Below are 20865 nucleotides of genomic sequence, written 5' to 3' on the forward strand. Positions count from 1 at the left end.
CTGTTTATAATGCTGATCAGTCAGGTTTCATGAAAGAACTGAATGCACACTGCACTTTATCATTTCGGGATGAAAAAACGGCGGAGTCAGTTGCCCAATCAATGAATACAATGACTCATTCATATACGATAATGCCACTGATAAGTATGAGTGGTTTACTGTCTCCGCAGCTGTATATCTGTCTCTAGAACTGCAGGGCAAATAAGGACCAAAAATTAAAAAAAATGACTGCTTAGTTGCAAAAATCTTGTAACCTTTGTATCAAAATCTGGAAAAATGGGAAAGAATAATTTTCAACATTTCATTTGAAACGTATTCCTACCAGCTGGAGAAACTAATTCATTGCTTTTGTTGGATTCATGGTCTGGACATAACGACGCCTCTGTTTTTGTGGAGGAAGACAAAAAATGTGTAGATGTAATGTGGATTCCAGCTGGAACTACTAGTGTGATTCAACCCCTCGATAAAGAATTTTTTCAACTATGGAAAGCATTTTTCAGTAAATTATCAGACAACATAATTTCCGATACCTCTCCCTCGTTTCAGGTTTATCGGCAGAACAGTATTCTTAAGCTCCAGTCATTTGTGCATTACCAGTTTCCTTCACTACGCTTTACAAATCTGATCAAGTAGACCTGATATGCAGTGCAATATGCAAAGTGCCCGACTGCATTAATTTTTCCTTCGTTCGGTGTGCCTGGTGCAAGAAAAATGTTTGTTTTTCTCATTCAATACACTCTTCGCTTTTTTGTGACGACTACAGGGAATAAACAAAGAACTGTTTCACTGCCAGTCAAATGTACAACATTCAGACATTATTATAAAGAATGGTCTATTGGAATTGTTATAAAATGTAGTACTGCAAGACACATTTCATTTCAACAAATTACAAGTCCTCAATTATGGAAGTCATCTGTGACATCAAACACTGCCCTGATTTTATTTCCTCTGCTAACCTCTTTTATCAGAATTACTTGCAGGTCTTTCAACTGGACGCCACTGCAGCTATATACGTGTCCTTAACTTTCCCCAGTTACCTATCGGAATGTGGAGACCTGGAGTGTAACATGGAGTCCAAACCACATGTCTTTTGTGGCCACTTATACATCTGTGAGAGGTGAATGCTCGGTTAAAAATCATAGTGAAAAAAGTTGTGGTCTAAACGGGATTTGATCCCGCTCTCTATGGATCATGAAGTGCGTGCTTTGCCACTAGACCATTTTTGTTAAAATTGTTATTATTATTATTATTATTATTATTATTATTATTATTTAAATGACCAGTAGACCTTGCACACGTAATGGAAATACTAGCTTTGTCACCTCTTGAGATGGTGTTCTATGCTGGTAATTAGTGTTCTGTTTATAAATTTCCCCTCAGTGGTAATGAGAAGCAAGGGAAAAATGGCAGCTGGCATACAAGGAAAATTTTGGACCAGTGATAAGGAGAGATGGAAATGCAAGTCCATGTAAAGTGCACGATCTCCATGCGTCACACTTCCATACAAATTGAGACACTTTAATTCTTTCTTCCCTGCGCCATTTTGCATACGGCGTCAAGAACAGTGTGCTCGCCTTGCAAAATAATTCTCACTAAATAGCAAAGTTTTGTATTGTGGGTGTAACAAGATAGATTTGTATCCTGTATGCCAAATATTAGCTCCAAAACTAAAAACTAATAACACAGCATTCATAGGCAATGTTCGCTACCTCTTATTCTGTTCTGTTCCCTCTAGTATAAACAATTCTACCCATATACAAGTGCATTGTTGTGAATTTTCTGCAAATGTTCATTTGCATGGATTCGCTTCCATTCGCTCCATAGCATACGAGGCTTGAGATGCTTAACATTGGTGTCTGTCAATTCCAGATAATTCCACTGTGTGGTGCTGCATGAGTGATTCACCGAGTTGCGTACTAGGTGGGCAGGGCTGTGCAAACCACTGTTGTAAGCTGTTATTTGCATGGCAAAAATATGTAACTTCAACATTTTTTTACAAAGTACTTGCAATGCCTCTTAGCAGCTAAAATTTTGGCAGTACATTTCTTTAATTGTTTTCTTCCTGTGTAAAAAATTTCAGGGTAGGTTTCGACATGTCTTATTGGACCATTCCATTATAAGTAGTTCATCTAAATGACTCAGTCATACTAATGATAAGAGCAGCAACAATTTTTGTTTTTCTTGTTGAACAGAAGATGGGAGTATGGCAGGTATTGGAATGAATTCTTGCTTTATCAAATGCTCAATATTTTAATTCTTGTCTCTGGCCCATAAATGTAAAATTAGTTCTCATACTGAGAGACTATTCCCTTGGAAATAGTAGTATTGTAGCTTTACCTCACAACTACTCTTTACATTGTTTATTTCTTGAAATGAAGTGGATAATCATAGCATTCGTGTTGATGACAATTCCTAAAGGCAGGGCTAATGGACAATATTGTGTAACAACCTGTTGTGTAACAACCTGTAACATTAAGCAGGTATTGCTATAATGCTTTCCAATGTTTCTGTCTTGCATTCTGTGATATCATGACAGCTAATTCAATTATGTTGCATTAATCTGTGAAAAATAATTAACTTGTGGTCACTTTGAGTGGCTTGATTTCTAATATGTTGCAATTTCATTGTAACTTCATAATATTAGTTATATGTTATATAAATGGCTCATTTTCTTTAAATTGATTGATTAATTCAGCAGCAGTACTATGTAAATCAACATTGTTAAAATTAAAATTCCAAAAGTTCACCTAGGAAGGAAAAGAAAACAGAGGAACAAGGATCTGGGCTAGATGTAGTTTCCGTGTAGAACATACAAGCTAGAAACGCTTCATTTATCAGGGAAAAGATTTTCTTCAAGTGAAATACTGTAAGACGCCAACTATCGAAGGTGGTCAGGTCATGAACAACCTCACGTGATACAAAGACTTTGAATTTGTAAGGTACAGTGTGCAATTGACATCTGTACATAATTGAAGCATAAAATATCATTTTCTGAAAGAACTGATATGTATATATGTAATGGTAGTATTGAACAAATGTTAAATTGTATACGGAACCACTGAAACATACAGACACCAATGAGACATAACATTTTAATAAGTGACTTTTACAAAGAACATATTGTTATGACTTAGTCCACAAAAAGTGGCATATTGGAAATGGTTGCACTGGTTGCTGGTATTACTGTTATAAGCATGTGCGAAAAGTGGTCAAAGGATGGTGAAACCATGAATAGGCAACAAGCTGTTGGACATCACACAGGCACAAGTTTTTCAGAGCACACCATTTGGTGTACATTGTCGAATGTGGGGCTCTGCAGCAGACGACCCCTACACTTTCTTACATCAACTCGATCCGTCATCAGTTACAATTTCAGTGGGCACAGGATCATCAACATTGGACTGTGCGTCAGTGTAAATATGTTACCCGATTGGACGAATCACATTTCTTGCTGTATCAGTTCAATGATTGTGTCCAGTTACACCATTATCCGAGTGAATCATTGTTTGAAACGTGCCCTGTGCTACGGACACGAGCCGATAGTGTTATGTATGGAGGACATTCACCTGAGCTTCCACTGTATCTGTGGCAGTAACCACCTATGTACCTTCACGTTTGAGGTCTATCCTGGCATTCACGGCATCTTCCTACATCGTAACTGTCTTCATCACCAGCTCAAAATTGTGCCACAGTGATTTGAGGAGCATTATAGCGAACTTTCATCGATGAAACTCCCCCATCAGAAACCGATAGAACACATCTGGGATGCTATTGGGTGCCAGCTCCGCACCCACGAGTCACTGCCCCATAATTTACAGGAACTGCGTGACCTGTGCATAGACATCTCGTGCTACAAATCTCTGGAACTCATCGGGGACTTGTCGAATCTGTGGTAGATTGACACACAATGGAGCAGATAATCATAATGTTTTGGCTCATCATTGTATATACATTCACACAATAGTATTAAAAAACTTTTTGTTTCCATTTGTGTGGGGCTGACTATCTGGGCCACAGCTCCACAAATGTCATGACAGTTACAAATGCTTTGAAACATTTCATTGACAAAACAAGCTGCTCTGTAGCACTTTCATCACTAGACTCTTCGTCGACCTGTATTTCGCTACCAACAACTTTGATAGCCATCTCTAACGCTCACTGTCATTGAGCAAGAGTTCTGCATCATTATTAAGTTTGAAAGAAGTTTATCAGTTTCTGTTTTTTCCAAAGCATTTAGCAAGTTTTTCCATGATAATTTTAAGGTATTTTCTCACACTATACTTTGAGCTTCAACTACCCAGTATATAGTGTGCTTTGTGATGCTGGCATGTATCTGTTTTGCAATGGTGTGTTGTGACTGTGATTCAGAAGTAGCAATTTTCCAATGACAGTGTTTCAGTAACTCTTTAGCTCATGGCCTGAATTAGGACTGATACGTTAGATAGTAGATTCTTCTTAGTTGTCTCATTGAGTGCAGCAAGCGAAGAGCTTTGCTTGGAAACCCTGTAGACATGAGGTATTTTCGGTGTTTAGGAAAACCTCATTATGAAACCAACCACAAAAACCTCTACAGATACTCATGTGTTTCTGTGATTGTTGTAGTAAACATGGGGACATTATTGGTTTTTCTCAGAGATCTTGGTTTGGCAGTTCTACCAATGACCCATCAGCTTCTGTTAGTACACTCAGTAGCTCTTTACTGTTTTTATTAGGTGTGACATTTTGTAGGTAGCATTTTAATATTTAAACCCATTCCATAAGTGCTATACTATTTGTCCATCTTTCTGCAGTAAATGTTGAAGCCTTCACAAAACAGAACAGCTGCTATGTTATCAACTGATAAATTTTCACCCAAGAACACCCAAGAATTGTAACTACTATGTCGTATAATATGTTGTTTTTTTACCTGTTAATCCATGCTTCATTTGGCAATAATTTTCTTTTTCAAGCAGTCATTTTCCGTGCAGTACTTTTGTCTTAGCCATAATTTTGATATCCAAAAGGCTCATACACCCACTGCTCGCCAGCAACAGAACAGTTTCTTGGCACTGTCAGTATCTTTCTACATTTCATTACATCTAATTTCCTTTGAAATGAAGGCACTATGATTTTTAGTTTTAACTTTGTGACTTTCCTGGACATGATATTTATAGGAAATAATTTAAATGCTGATGCATAATTGAGAAGTAGAGCAGAAAACAGCTGGAGTTTTGTAAATACAGATGTCAGAGATTGCCACTGTAGAAAGAAGACAGCTAGTAAAGCTGTCAAGGCAGCATAGGAGACTGTTTTTTGTGAAACCAAGCATCAGAAAGACTTGCTACTGAACTGGAGTGACAGTTATAATAAAACATTCAATGTCAGTAAAACTGTTAGAGCAAATCCAACATAGATTGAATTGAATGTAGAAATTTGCTCATCTCCGTAACCTTAGGGCTATTTGAAGCTGAAATTGCCATTCTAACCTTGGATAATTAAAGAATGAGATTTCTACTGTAGACTTATCAAAATCTTGATCTGCGTCTGGCTGTCTGTAGTCGGTTTCGATAAATGCGAGACTGTTTTGGTGTTTGGGAATAATTTCCTGATAAAATTTTGTTGCATTTTTCCAACACTGGAAAGTCTGTGGAAGTGCTAATTTCATAATGATAGTGGAAAAGTATTTTATTGTGCTATCATAGATAAATCTGTGTTCCTCCCAGTTACTCGTTCCTGTTTAAATCGTATTATCTGATTGTAAGTATCAGGGCACCTATTGGTGAATGTTAATATGAGGTGTGTCAACTCTTCGCCTTTATGATATCTTGAACTCTGCTCCCGACACTTTCAGTAAGGTGTCTAAATGTCTGTGGAGGAAGAGCAGCAGCCCATGCTGATGTGTTATCTATAGCTTGTGATGCCTTTCACATCTTTGATACAATTTCTCTGGCTTGAATCAGTACAGAAGTTAAACTTTGATAAAATATATTAGTGATTGACATTACTGTGGGTAAAGTGGGTGGGTCCAGCAGTTGTCCATTTGCTGATTTGCTGCCCTCAGGGCTCCTGAGTTCACTGTGTTGCCTCTCTTATTGGGGTCACATGTAGCATTGTCAGGTACAGTAGGGGGGGGGGGGGGGGGGAAGGGGAGATAAGTATAAGTTTGCACTGTGTTGCCTTGAGGCTGGGAGTACACAAATGAAATCTGTGCAGATAGGCTGGTAGCCATGATAAGATCAGACAAGAAGGAAATGGAGAGCCAAATACTGAGGAATGTTAAGTTACTTGTTGTCATTTTTGTATAAATGAAACAGTGCTACTTCCAAAGTTAGGTTTTTGGTAAATATTTTACAGTTGCCAGTCAATTTCAATCACTGTGTGACAATCATCAGTGCTATTGTTAAAGCCCTAGCCCAGTTGATTTTGTACCTTCGGTCTGACTAGTTTGTTTGTTTGATATGTACAGATATTACAGTTTTACTGCTTGTGTTTATAAGTCCACAGGGCTTTAATACTAGCACAAATAAGGGTCACACAATGATCGAGATCAGAATTTTGTGCACTATATTCACATTTTCTTACATCTCTATAATTATGTAAGTATTTTATTCAAGTTTCCATTGTGGACTACACTATAACTGTATGATTCATTATTGGTTCAGTTGTGTAATGATATAACAGCATTTTAAGTGTCTGTATTCAATTTCCCTCCATGCATCTTATGAATTTCATATTGTTTGCTTTTCAGCGTGAAGTAAACACATCAGAATTGATAATGATTGATCGGATGTTTGTGGCAGAGGAACATAATATTCTGGAGAAGCTAAAGGAAGAGGAACAGAGGGCAAAAGGTATTAAGCAATCTATAAACATTATGAGTTAGATTAGATATTGTAGGAAAATATAGTTTTTATTCTTTACGAAAGGATAGATAATTTCCTCTCTCTCTCTCTCTCTCTCTCTCTCTCTCTCTCTCTCTCTCTCTCTCACACACACACACACACAAAGAACACAGTCACCACTCACTCACAGAGTTTCACCCACACAGCTATTATTGCTCACTTTAAAACAGAGCAGAAACATTCAAATTGCTAACTCTCACCCATACCAATTTCTTCTCATTTACTACTCTCCAACTGCTGCTAAACCATCTTGCTGCGTCTTCTGTTGTCATAGACCTCCCACTGCAAATTATTTTCATTATGTCTGTCCTTTAATAACTCATCTGCTAACAACACTGCCTCTGTTGCTGACAGGTGTTATGGTAAATCATGTATAAAAATTAAGAGCAGTATTAGGGCCAAAGACGGAGTCTTTAGATACTCCAGAACTAACTTTATTCTATTCTGAATCATAACTTTTACTTTCATGAGATATTTTCTAACGACTGTTGCCTGAAAGATATGACAGACAAGTTGTGGATAGTGCCATGAATACCATGTTTGTATAATTTCTTAAGCAGGATTCCAAAGGATTGGAAAAGGGCACAGGTCATCCCCGTTTTCAAGAAGGGACGTCGAACAGATGTGCAGAACTATAGACCTATATCTCTAACGTCGATCAGTTGTAGAATTTTGGAACACGTATTATGTTAGAGTATAATGTCTTTTCTGGAGACTAGAAATCTACTCTGTAGGAATCAGCATGGGTTTCGAAAAAGACGGTCGTGTGAAACCCAGCTTGCGCTATTCGTCCACGAAACTCAGAGGGCCTTAGACACGGGTTCACAGGTAGATGCCGTGTTTCTTGACTTCCGCAAGGCATTTGACACAGTTCCCCACAGTCGTTTAATGAACAAAGTAAGAGCATACGGACTATCAGATCAATTGTGTGATTGGATTGAGGAGTTCCTAGATAACAGAACGCAGCATGTCATTCTCAATGGAGAGAAGTCTTCCGAAGTGAGAGTGATTTCAGGTGTGCCGCAGGGGAGTGTCATAGGACCATTGCTATTCACAATATACGTAAATGACCTGGTGGATGACATCGGAAGTTCACTGAAGCTTTTTGCAGATGATGCTGTGGTGTATCGAGAGGTTGCAACAATGGAAAATTGTACTGAAATGCAGGAGGATCTGCAGCGAATTGACGCATGGTGCACGGAATGGCAATTGAATCGCAATGTAGCGAAGTGTAATGTGATGCGAATACATAGAAAGATAGGTCCCTTATCATTTAGCTACAAAATAGCAGGTCAGCAACTGGAAGCAGTTAATTCCGTAAATTATCTGGGAGTACGCATTAGGAGTGATTTAAAATGGAATGATCATATAAAGTTGATCGTCTGTAAAGCAGATGCCAGACTGAGATTCATTGGAAGAATCCTAAGGAAATGCTATCCGACAACAAAGGAAGTAGGTTACAGTACGCTTGTTCGCCCACTAATTGAATACTGCTCAGCAGTGTGGGATCCGCACCAGATAGGATTGATAGAAGAGATAGAGAAGATCCAACGGAGAGCAGCGCACTTCGTTACAGGATCATTTAGTAATCGCGAAAGCGTTACGGAGATGATAGATAAACTCCAGTGGAAGACTCTGCAGGAGAGACGCTCAGTAGCTCGGTACGGGCTTTTGTTAAAGTTTCGAGAACATACCTTCACCGAAGAGTCAAGCAGTATATTGCTCCCTCCTATGTATATCTCGCGAAGAGACCATGATGATAAAATCAGAGAGATTAGAGCCCACACAGAAGCATACCGACAATCCTTCTTTCCACGTACAATACGAGACTGGAATAGAAGGGAGAACCGATAGAGGTACTCAGGGTACCCTCCGCCACACACCGTCAGGTGGCTTGCGGAGTATGGATGTAGATGTAGATGTAGATGTAGATGTAGATGTAGAGCAGAAGATGATTATCGATCAGTTCAAAAGTATAAATAAATCAAAAAACAGCCCACTGTTAAATTTATCTTTGTGTGTAACAGTAAGGATTTTTGCTGCAAGTTGCATAAAGCTTTTTCAGTATTTTACCTAACTTTGAGCAGTAAGTAGACATCCATTAGTCCAGCATCAAACAGTCCGAAACACCCAAGGGTCGGGTCCCATCCCAGGTTCGGAGCCACTTGGAAGTGTCCACTTGCACTGCTTTTAGACACAGTCAGCATTTTTTGAATGAATTGGAAGCATTCAGACTTCACATGGCTGATCTTAGTTGTCACCACACACAGGTTAAGTTCATTGTTTTGATTGCAAGCAATGTTTCACATTTTTTCCTTGCAGACTACGATTCATATTACTCGAGGCGTATATTCACTGGGACAACCATGAAATCCAGGAAGAAACCAGAAATTTTTTCATCTTGGAAAAATTTGGGATTTTTTTTAATTCCAGGTATTTTTTGTTGCTTCAGTTTTCCACTGAATTTTTGTAATTTTAATTGGTAAGAACTGATACTTCAGCGAAGGATTTTACTTTATCCTGCTACTGCAGAATTATACTGCAGCAATAAAACAAAAACAAGATGATAACACCAAAATAGAGCTTTAGTTACAAAAGAAATGTGCCATTTACAACAACAAACTGGATGTATATGCTCTGGGAAATCAGGGAAGAATCTGTGACACTTTTCGTCTGGGAGAAAACTTGGAAAAACCTGGGAATTTTTAAGAATTCGGTGAATTTTTCATTGTTTTAGTTTGCAGTTAAATTTTCTAGCTTTTACTGGTAAGAACTGATACTCTAACAGAGAATTACGCTTTAGCCCGTTACCACAATATAATACTGCAGCAACTAAACATATACGCGGAAAAGGAATAGATATAACTTAAGTTGCAAAGGAAATGCACCATTTACAGCAACAAAACACAGGCCACACACACAAGTGTCTGCCAACAGCAAAGTGTGTCAAGGGCTTTATGAAGAAGACTATGCAATACTTCATAACAACATACTGTTTCTGATGGGCGTTAAGGCACAGCGGTTCACTTTAGGTTCATTTGAGCAGTTGCCAGTGGGCTTCTGCGCATGCGCAGTTCAGTCGCGTATGAGCAGTACCTTCTCCCGCTTCTGGCTACTTCAAGTGCAACTGTTAGCTTTATCAAGATAACTAGACACGAGTGGTATCAACAGTAGCAACAAGCAGCCAGATTGTACCTGGAAACATTTTTCTGACACACCCAAGCTGCCAGATTTGTGCATGCGCAAAGCATTATGAGTTGTAGTGGGATGAGGGGTAGTCTCAACGTGAACCGTGTTTAAGTTTGCTGTTTCCTCTTGGTTTACAGCCCTCAAGAACAAAACGGATTTCTGTGGCCAGTAGTAATAAAGAGAATTAAAATTTTTACATAATTATGGAAGGCTAAAATATTGTCACGTAGGAGAAAGTGTAATTAGATGAATGACGAACACAAACTTCACTTAACAAAGGTTTATTCAGCACTTGCACATGCAAGAGCGCGGAGCGAACTGCCTCTAGCGAGAACACACACAGTATATATATGTTCCTTAACATTTGTGGATACTTCTAGAATGTACTCGAACCGAATATAGAAATTAAAATTGTTTTGTCCAGGTGAGTTTTGAACTCGCGACCCTCTATGCAACAGTTTAGTATCATAACCACTAAACCACGGAGCTGCTCAGCTTCTTCTGCGACATTGCTCCCTCCTTAAGAAAACAGCGTCTCGGTGTTACATCCTCCTAGTCCAGGAACGAGTCATCGGTCCTGCATACTCTGACTCCTGATGACTGATTCTCGCCCTGGCGGGGATTTTCTTATAAGTTCTTTTGCTACTATGCTCGTAGTCACCTTTCCGCTTGTTGCCTGTTGCTGGAGCTTCAAATTTATCCTGGGTTGCAGGATCCTTATAGGGCTTCATTCGAAGGACATGGACTGTATTTCTGACCTTTTGTCGTCTTGTGTCGGGGTCGAAATCTTCAGCTTCATAAGTAACATCAGAGAACTGTCTTACAACCTTATAAGGTCCAAAGTAGCGCCTGAAGAACTTCTCAGAGAGACCAACCTTCCGAACAGGAGTGAAGATCCAGACGAGGTCACCAGGCCAATAGATAACAGGCCAGTGGTTTGCGTCATACCATCGGCGATCATTTTCTTGAGGCTGCAGCGTGCAGAGTAGAGCTAACTGTCGAGCTTCCTCAGCACTGGTTAACACCTGGCCGATGTAGTCATCGTCCATGTCATCAGGATGTAACGGAAACACAGAGTCCATCATCATAGTCGCCTCAAGCACATGCACCAGGAAAAATGGCGTAAATCCTGTGGTGTCTTGTTTGGCAGTGTTGTAGGCAAACATCACAAAAGGTAGCGCCTCATCCCTATTGCTCTGCTCAACATTGAAGAACATTGATAGCATGTCGGCCAAGGTATTATTAAGGCGTTCAGTAAGCCCTTTAGTTTGCAGATGGTAGGCAGTCATCATGTGATGAGTAACGTTGCACCAACGGTTTATCTGTGTCACAAGATTTGACTTTCCCTCGATCCCGTAATTAATGACCTTGGGGCACTGTGTTTTAATACAATGTCTTCCATGATGAATTTGGCTACCTCGAACACTTTGGCTGTTTCCACGGCTTTTGTAATGGCATAGCATGTCAGGTAATCAGTGCAAACAATAATCCGTCTATTGCCACTAGCAGACATTGAAAATCATCCGAGGAGGTCAATCATAACACGCTGGAAAGGCATTTCGGCTGGTGGAATTGGTGTGAGCCAGGTGGTTTCTGAGGAACTGCCTTTCTCCTCTGGGACTCTCGACAGTGCGACACATAGTGATGGACACACCTAAATAAACCTGACCAGAAAAATCTCTTGCGGCTTATATCTTAATAAATTCTAAATGTGCGGCCTCAGGTGTCATGGAATTTCTGTAGAGCATCTAAGCGCACATGTTTAGGAATCACTGCTAGCCACGTCTTTCCAAATGGATCAAAGTTTTACTTGCAAAGTAATCCATTAACTACCTTAAATTGTCCTTTCACATCCTCTGACTGATTTAAGGCAAGCATAATTTGAGATCTTGGTGTCCTTCTGCTCAGCAGAGAGATCCTGGATTGCAGTGAGACGGTCACTGTCTTCATTGAAGTCTAGATAGTCTCACACGGGGTTTCTTGAGAGATAGTCGGCATCTTGGTGTTTTCTTCCACTTTTGTACACTATGGTAATGTCATACTCATGAAGACGTAGTGCCCACCTGGTGAGTTGTCCTGTTGGATCCTTAAGACCTGTCAACCAACAAAGTGAATGATGGTCTGTAACAACTGTGAATGGCCTTCTTTGGAGATACTGTCGAAATTTGCACATGGACGAGATCACAGCAAGACATTGTCTTTCTGTAGTTGAGTAGTTTTTCTCGGCTTTTGTAAGTGTCCTAGAAGCATAGGCTATAACTTTCTCTTTTCCCTCTGAAATTTGCACCAGAACAGCACCAATCCCATACCCGCTGGCATGTGTGTGTAGTTCTGTAGGTGCTCTCTCATCATACAGACCAAGTACAGAGTCAGTCATCAGAGCATTTCGCAGCACATCAGATAAATTTAGCATCAGCTTTTAACAATTCTTGAAGTGGCCTGCCTTTGATACAAAAGTCTTTGATAAAACGACGGTAATAAGAACATTATCCAAGGAAGCTTCTCACATCTCTAATACTTTTAGGAATCAGGAATTTTGTTATAGAACCCCCCTTTTTCTGGGTCTGGTCGCACACCTTTGTTTTGACACAAGTTGTCCAAGTACTTTGACTTATTTTGCTCCAAAGAGACACTTTCTTGGCTAAAGTTTCAGTCCGCCTTGTTGGAGTCACTTAATAACGGCCCCCGCTCTTTTTATATGTTCATCAAATGTCTCTGGAGGACACTTTAATGTCATTTAAATAACAAAGACACGTAGTTCACTTCAGGTGACTTAGAAGATTATCCATCATCCATTCAAAAGTTGCTGGTGCATTACACAAACCAAAGGGCATTACCTTAACTCATACAGGCCCTCAGGGGTGCTGAATGCAGTTTTCTCACGATCAGCCTTATCTACTTCGATTTGCCAGTATCCCCTGTACATGTTCATGGTTGAGAAAAACTTAGCCCCCTTCAGACAATCTAAAGTAACATCAATTTGTGAAAGAGAGTAAATGTCCTTTTTAGCTATCTTATTAAACTTCATGTAATCAACACAAAAGCGCCAACTGCCATCCTTCTTCCTGATACGGACCACTGGTGACTACCATGGGCTCCGCGAACGCTGAATGATGTGATTCTTCATCATTTTCTCTACCTCATTGCGAATTATTCGACGTCCCGGTGCTGACACGCGGTATGCTGTCTGGGTTATTGGTTGATGGTCTCCAGTGCTAGTCTGGTGCTTCACCTTCGATTTGTCTAGTTTGCTCTTCACCTGTGGATTGAAACATTCAGAGAACTCTCGAAGAGTGGCAAGTAGCTTTTCCTGTTGGTCCTTAGCGAGATCTGGTGGTAGTCGAGCTAGAAGATCTTGCCTCATAGTGGTAGCGCTAATTTTGCCGACAGACTCGGCATGGGAGGTTTCTATGACACTCAGCTGTTTTTCAATTAACGACTTGGCGTTTGCTATGCACATGTGCCTTGGAAGGATCTGCTGTTTTTGGTGACAGTTACCTATCCACAATTCACCGAATCTGTTCTTAAACGAGACGACAGACGCTGGGATGACCAAGTTATTCTTCAGTGATATGCTTCTCTTACATTCCACTACAAGATCCATGGGTTTATGGATGACATGACTTGTGACAGTTACCTTTCTAGTGCTGACTGCAGGAGTGATCACTTCATCCAGCACAAATAGTTTCCACACACTTGGATCCGCATGTTCCTATTCACGGTTTCTCATCTCATCTAGCATAATCTTCGAGCGGCCACAATCTACAGGGTGTTACAAAAAGGTACGGCCAAACTTTCAGGAAACATTCCTCACACACAAAGAAATAAAATATTTTATGTGGACATGTGACTGGAAACGCTTACTTTCCATGTTAGAGCTCATTTTATTACTTCTCTTCAAATTACATTAATCATGGAATGGAAACACACAGCAACAGAACGTACCAGCATGACTTCAAACACTTTGTTACAGGAAATGTTCAAAATGTCCTCCGTTAGATAGGATACATGCATCCACCCTCCGTCACATGGAATCCCTGATGCCCTGGAGAATGGCGTATTGTATCACAGCCGTCCACAATATGAGCACAAAGAGTCTCTACATTTGGTACTGGGGTTGCGTAGACAAGAGCTGTCAAATGCCCCCATAAATGAAAGTCAAGAGGGTTGAGGTCAGGAGAGCGTGGAGGCCATGGAATTGGTCCACCTCTACCAATCCATCGGTCACCGAATCTGTTGTTGAGAAGCGTACAAATACTTCGACTGAAATGAGCAGGAGCTCCATCGTGCATGAATCACATGTTGTGTCGTACTTGTAAAGGCACATGTTCTAGCAGCACAGGTAGAGTATCCCGTATGAAATCATGATAATGTGCTCCATTGAGCATAGGTGGAAGAACATGAGGCCCAATCAAGACATCACCAACAATGCCTGCCCAAACGTTCACAGAAAATCTGTGTTGGTGATGTGATTGCACAATTGCGTGCGGATTCTCGTCAGCCCACACATGTTTATTGTGAAAATTTACAATTTGACCATGTTGGAATGAAGCCTCATCCTTAAAGAGAACATTTGCACTGAAATGAGGATTGACACATTGTTGGATGAACCATTCACAGAAGTGTACCATTGGAGGCCAATCAGCTTCTGATAGTGCCTGCACATGCTGTACATGGTACGGAAACAACTGGTTCTCCCGTAGCACTCTCCATACAGTGACGTGGTCAACGTTAACTTGTACAGCAGCAACTTCTCTGACGCTGTCATTAGGGTTATCGTCAACTGCACAAAGAATTGCCTCGTCCATTGCAGGTGTCCTCGTCATTCTAGGTCTTTCCCAGTCGCGAGTCATAGGCTACAATGTTCCGTGCTCCCTAAGATGCCGATCCATTGTTTCGAACGTCTTCCTGTCAGGTCACCTACGTTCTGGAAATCTGTCTCTATACAAACGTACCGCGCCACGGCTATTGCCCCATGCTAATCCATACATGAAGGGGGCATCTGCCTACTTCGCATTTGTAAATATTGCACTGACTGCAAAACCACGTTTGTGATGAACACTAACCAGTTGATGCTACATATTGATGTACTTGATGCTAGCACCGAAGTCAACATTACCTTCCTTCAATTGGGCCAACTGGCGGTGAATCGAGAAAGTACAGTACATACTGACGAAACTAAAATGAGCTCTAACATGGAAATTAAGCGTTATAACATCTTTTCTTTATTTGTGTGTGAGGAATGTTTCCTGAAAGTTTGGCCGTACCTTTGTGTAACACCCTGTATAATTGACTGATAAACTTTCAAAAAGTCCCATCGTATTTCCTTTTAGCCACCTTCAGTAGAGATATTTTGTTGTTGACGAATACAGTTTTCTGCAACTGTTGATGGTACTTCTCCGAAATGACTGAGTATGATGCTGCAGAGTCCACAAGAGCTTGGGCTGGTTGGCCATCCATGAGGGTATCGACATAGTTTTCTATCATTTTTGTAGTGATTGACGGCAAAGGATATTTCTTTTCGGCAGCCTCACCTCCAAGGAAGGTCAGGCCCTTTAGTTTTCCCGGTTGCAGCAGCTAGGTGATTGGCTGGAGTTTCTAAACGGCGATGGAGACCTTGGTTGGCGTGTTGGGGAACGTCTTCTCTAGCGGCTGGCTTCCAGCGATGGTGACCTACATCATTCTGCACCCACATCTTATCGTTCATCTTCGTCATCCAGGAGTTGACGTCAGCTAAGATCTTCTGGCACGGCCGTCATCAAATATCCACCGCCTTTCCCGACAATAGTGCACCACATGTCCCAGTCGTCCACAGTGGAAACATACTGGTTGGTTATCCTGGGTCCTCCAGATGTCAGTCTTCTTTGGTGCCCAAACAGGTTCCTCATGTGACATTGTAGGAACGTAACTCCGCCTGGGTCTCAACTTTTTCACCGTTTTAAAGGGAAATGAAGGACGAGAGATTGGGTTCAATGTCTTTTGTACTTCCTCCTTTATGACCTCTTGAAGCATCTCTGTTTTTTGCTCTTCGTGCAATCCAAGTACCTTCTGAACTTCCTCTCTCACTATCTGATGAATAACACTTGTGAAATCAGTTGCTTCCTCCATCACATACATTGATACAATGTTTGGAAGTCAAACTTCTTGCATGTAATTCTTTTTTTGATGTATTGTCTCGATATACTGGTAACATTTTATGAATTCGTCTGCTGTTGAAACCTCCTTCAGGAGTAGAGCTTGATACATGTCCTCAGCAAAACCCATCACGAGACGTGCAACCTTATCTTCTGTCTTCCTCCTTCATTCTAGGATCCACTATTTTACACAGCTCCAAGACGTCTTGAATGTATGATGCTGTAGTTTCTCCTGGACACAGGTGCCCTGCACTTCAATTTATCTTGAGCCTCGCACTTCTCTCATTGTTTGTCACCGAAATACTTGCGCAGTTCCACCTGGAATACTTCCCAGTTAATGAACTTCTCGTCGTTGTTCTCATACTATTGCTTGGCAGTACCCTCCAAGTAGGAAAATACATTAGCCAATTGTTAAATTTGGCTGTACGCTCATATACCTTAAGCCACTTGTTTGGATCTGGGCCGTCGTCACCAGAGAACCCAGAAGGATGTCCCATGTGGTGGTACACAGTTGCCGTCGTCATAACATCCTCCTCTTCTTCTGTGTCTGATAGATTGCGATCTGTTGAATATGACTTGAAGTCGGGTTTCTCGCCACGTAAACGGCGGCTCTGTCGTGGCCTGATGGGAGCCACTGTGTCATCGATAATGTTCACTATAACAAGTTCCAGTAACGAGCATCTCCACCAGAATAATGTTACATAGAAGAAGGTGTTATTAGAAGAATGACGAACACTAACTTCACTTAACAAAGGTTTTATTCAGCACTTGCACATAGAAGAGTGCGAAGCGAACTGCCTCTGGCCAGAACACATACAGTATATATATATCATTCCAGTGCAATGATTATTTACATTTGTGGATACTTCTAGAATGTACTCGAACTGGATATAGAAATTAAAATTGTACAATCTAGGTGAGTTTTGAACTCGTGACCCTCCATGCTACAGTTTAGTACCATAACCACTACATCACAGAGCTACTCAGCTTTTTTCTGCGACAATATGTTATTAATTTCGTTTCTGATTTTATTTTATTTCCGGGTTTTTGGCAGTCGAGTATTAATTAATCTTTTCCACACAGGCAGTCAATTTATTTTACTATTTGTGGAATTTCAAGTGCACGTTATTATCTTTTAGGACGTATGGCATCATTGCGACTGGTCATTTTAAAAGCGTTACTTTCAAAGAACATTTTATTATATGCATTTTGAGTTACGTTATGTGTGCGAACATGCTTTGAATTTCTTAACTCACAGAGTGTTTGATTTTAATTTAAAGCTTAACACTTTGAGGGCCAGCCACTTTGAAGAATTTCGAACCCAGAAGACCGGACATTTATGTCATTACTTTAAATTTTACTGCCACATTGGTGTGATGTATCAAACTGCAACACATGCAAAAAAAGACAAATGTTATATGTAAAAGCTTAGCTTTTCTTGTTGCTACACTATGTACATTAATTTAAACCATCAACTTTTCCTATTTGTGTGTTCGAACAACTTAACAGTGATGTTGCTATAGGCTGACTACATCATGTGTCCTGTGCTCTGAATCACTATTTTTACATGCGACTCATCTTCCAAAAGTCGAAAACTGAATTCCAGAACCTTTTTTTCACTGTCGTGTTTGCACGTTAAGGTCTGAAGTGGATTTGCTCGAGCAGTTAACTACGGCACCTGGAAAACAGCTATTTAGTCAGCACAATCGCTTTTTCTCTTCAATTAGACTAGTTGTAAATAGTGAATCTAACATTTCTGCTTATTGTTCACTCTACAAAAAGCAACTTTGTCCATATTACATAAACATTTTTAAAAATAAAATGAAACCCGACAGCCCAAGCATATTTAAAAACCAGTTGTGTTTACATGGGAGCAAAAATCGACTGCAGGATTGGAGAACAGACAACCAGAAGTGGATTTCCAAATTGGTTTTGAATTGTTTACATGACCACGCAAAAGTGGTACTTGGAGATCAGTTTACTAAATACAGTTTTCAGAGCCCCATGTAAATGCAATAAATATCTGCTATCATTGGCTGGCGAGATCAAATGACATGAGCTATGATTGGCTAACAAAAGCACCTCATGATTTCAATGCTTCGGAAACTAACGTTCTGTGTTTATTGGAATTCAACTATATACTTTCGTAATACAAAAATATGCAGCATACATGTTGCTGCACATCAGAGATCTTTCCAAAACACATTTTTTTCTGGGGTTCGTTTCCTAAAGTGGTGGTAGGTTCTACACCGGTGTATAAAACCAATCAAAGGATTGATCAGTTTTACGATCCCGAGGGAAGGTATATTGTCACTTAACACGGAAAAAGCGTATTTTGACCCGGGAGAAAGTGTATTTTTTAACCGGGAAATCAGGAAAAACCCGGGAATGTTTTTTCCTTTTCCACGTATACACCGTGAACAAAAAACAGTGCACACACAAGTGTCAAAGGCTTTAGAACGAAGACTGCAATACTTCATAACAGCAAACTGTTTTCAGTGAGTATGGTGTCAAAAATGTTTACCGTCCTTATATGTCATGGGAAAATGTTGCGAATGGTGGTTTGAGAAGTGTTACTTTCAAAGTAAATTTCTATTTAGGCAAGATGAATTACACTGCGTGAGAATGTGCGGTGAGTATCTTAAATCACAGTGTGTTTGAATCTCATTCAAAACTTAAACACCTTGAGGACCAGCCACTTAGAAACAATTTTGGGCGCAGAACACGAACCATTTATGCTATTATTTAAAACTTTTCTAGTGTATTGCTATATGATACATCTTAAACGGCAACACATGCTATAAAATACCAAGCTTCGAGGTCAGTTTTTCATGTTTATTTTAGTTCTTTCATAGATTACAAATTATGCAGTAATGATGCAAAAATTATCCTTAAAAAAAAAAAGGTTTGAGTTCAGTTCTTGAGAAATTTTACATGGTTGGTTGGTTGATTAAAGGGAGGAAACCAAACTGTGAGGTCATTGATCCCATCGGATTAGGGAAGGATGGGGAAGGAAGTCGGCTGTGCACTTTCACATGTAATTGACTTTTCTACAGAAAAATGCTTGCTGGAACATTTACTCGACCAGGTAACCCACAAAATGTTCGGTGCACAGTAGTGAAATTTGTAATCGTGTTTGTCAGAGATATTCAGCTGATGATCCAATTTAAGATGTGCTGTTAGGATCCTGCCTGATTGCATTCTCAGAAAAAACAGCAAACAAATTTTGATGACCAATATTTAATGCAAAAAGCTTAGCTTTTCTTTTAGCTATATTGTACATATGTATATAAATTTAAACCATTAATTTTTTCTAGTTGTGTGTTCACAATACCAAAGTGAAGTTGCTATTGGCAGAGTACATCACATGTTTTTGCTGATGCTCACTCTCCAACTGTTCATGGGATCTGCACTTTCTGTCAGAAGCATGTTGGCCATTTTAGGTCTTCGGGTGGTGTCTGCATGTTGGCCTATACAGACGTTGTTAGTACATGGCTCCCCCTTCATATAAAATTGGAAGCAATTGTTGTCCAGGTTATTCCAGAATGAAATTTTCACTCTGCAGCGGAGTGTGCGCTGATATGAAACTTCCTGGCGAGTTTGAGTCTCGGTCGTGCACACGGTTTTAATCTGTTAGGAAGTTTCAGTGGTCATTGTTTACAGTCTCTGTCTCCTTCCTGACAGACCACCTACACCCACTGCCCTAACATCCTTCCCCCCTCTCAGTGGCTCCTTTCACTTCCAGCTGATCCTGTGGTGGAGCACTGCCCCTCTTACTCCTCCTCCTCCACCTCCACCTCCTCCTCCCAAGAGATTTTAATGCCCGTCACCCCTTGTGGGCCAGTGCTTTCTAGTCTAGTTGGGGTCTCCTCATAGACCAGTTTCTTGCAGACCATGACCTGTACCTTTTTAATGATGGTTTCCTACCCATTTCAGTGTGGCATAAGGCACTTTCTCTGCGCCAATAGACCTTTCACGCATTTCCTTTCCTGTTCTTTCTTCATTACAGTGGTTGCCGCATGACGACCTCTGCCATGGTGACCACTTCCTGTTGATTCTCTTATCCCCTTCCTGACCTTTTATGTCCAGGTTACCTTACTGGGCTTTCCATCATGCTGATTGGCCTCTCTGTATCGCCCAGATTATGTTTCCCTCCTCTTTGCCACATTGTATTGATGAAGTCATCCATGGCATTTCAAATACAATTATTTGCCACTTCTTAGTGGGCTCCTTCTGCTGCCGGCTGATCCTGTGGTGGAACACTGCCATAACCATCACCATCTGTGATTAACGTTGGGCCTTGCAATGCCTTAAGTGGCATCTGTCCTCCACCAATCTTCTTACCTTTAAATGTCTTTGTGTCAGTGCCCATTACTTAACCAAACAGAACAAGTTGGTGTATTGTCAACGCTTTGTTTCCTCCTCGGGTTCTTCTGTCCCTTCATCACAGTTGTGGACGACACTATGTACCCTCCATAGTTCCAGTGGCAGTCTTCCATCCAAGGGTTTGTCTTTCTGGATGGCCTTTATAGGGTCCATCAGTTCTTGCGCAGTACCTTGCGGCCCATTTTGTGACGGCATCGGTATCAGCCATCTATCCAGCTCCCTTCCTCCTCCAGGAAAAGCGGGCTGAAGCTTCGCACTTATGTTTTATCCCTGCT

The 20865-nt window shown here is 40.5% G+C and overlaps 1 protein-coding gene across 6 annotated transcripts in view; it reads left to right on the forward strand.

The window, feature by feature from the left end:
- Positions 1 to 20865, forward strand: part of LOC126299248 (serine-rich adhesin for platelets-like) — a 423889-nt gene that overhangs the window by 394225 nt on the left and 8799 nt on the right. For all 6 annotated transcript variants that reach the window (XM_049991040.1, XM_049991044.1, XM_049991043.1 and 3 more), the window contains one exon: positions 6728 to 6830. In XM_049991040.1, the coding sequence (XP_049846997.1) occupies positions 6728 to 6830 (103 nt within the window). The remainder of the gene's footprint in view (positions 1 to 6727; positions 6831 to 20865) is intronic.

This window comes from Schistocerca gregaria, chromosome X (genome assembly GCF_023897955.1).
Source record: "Schistocerca gregaria isolate iqSchGreg1 chromosome X, iqSchGreg1.2, whole genome shotgun sequence".
In the NCBI taxonomy this organism is placed as follows: domain Eukaryota; kingdom Metazoa; phylum Arthropoda; class Insecta; order Orthoptera; family Acrididae; genus Schistocerca; species Schistocerca gregaria.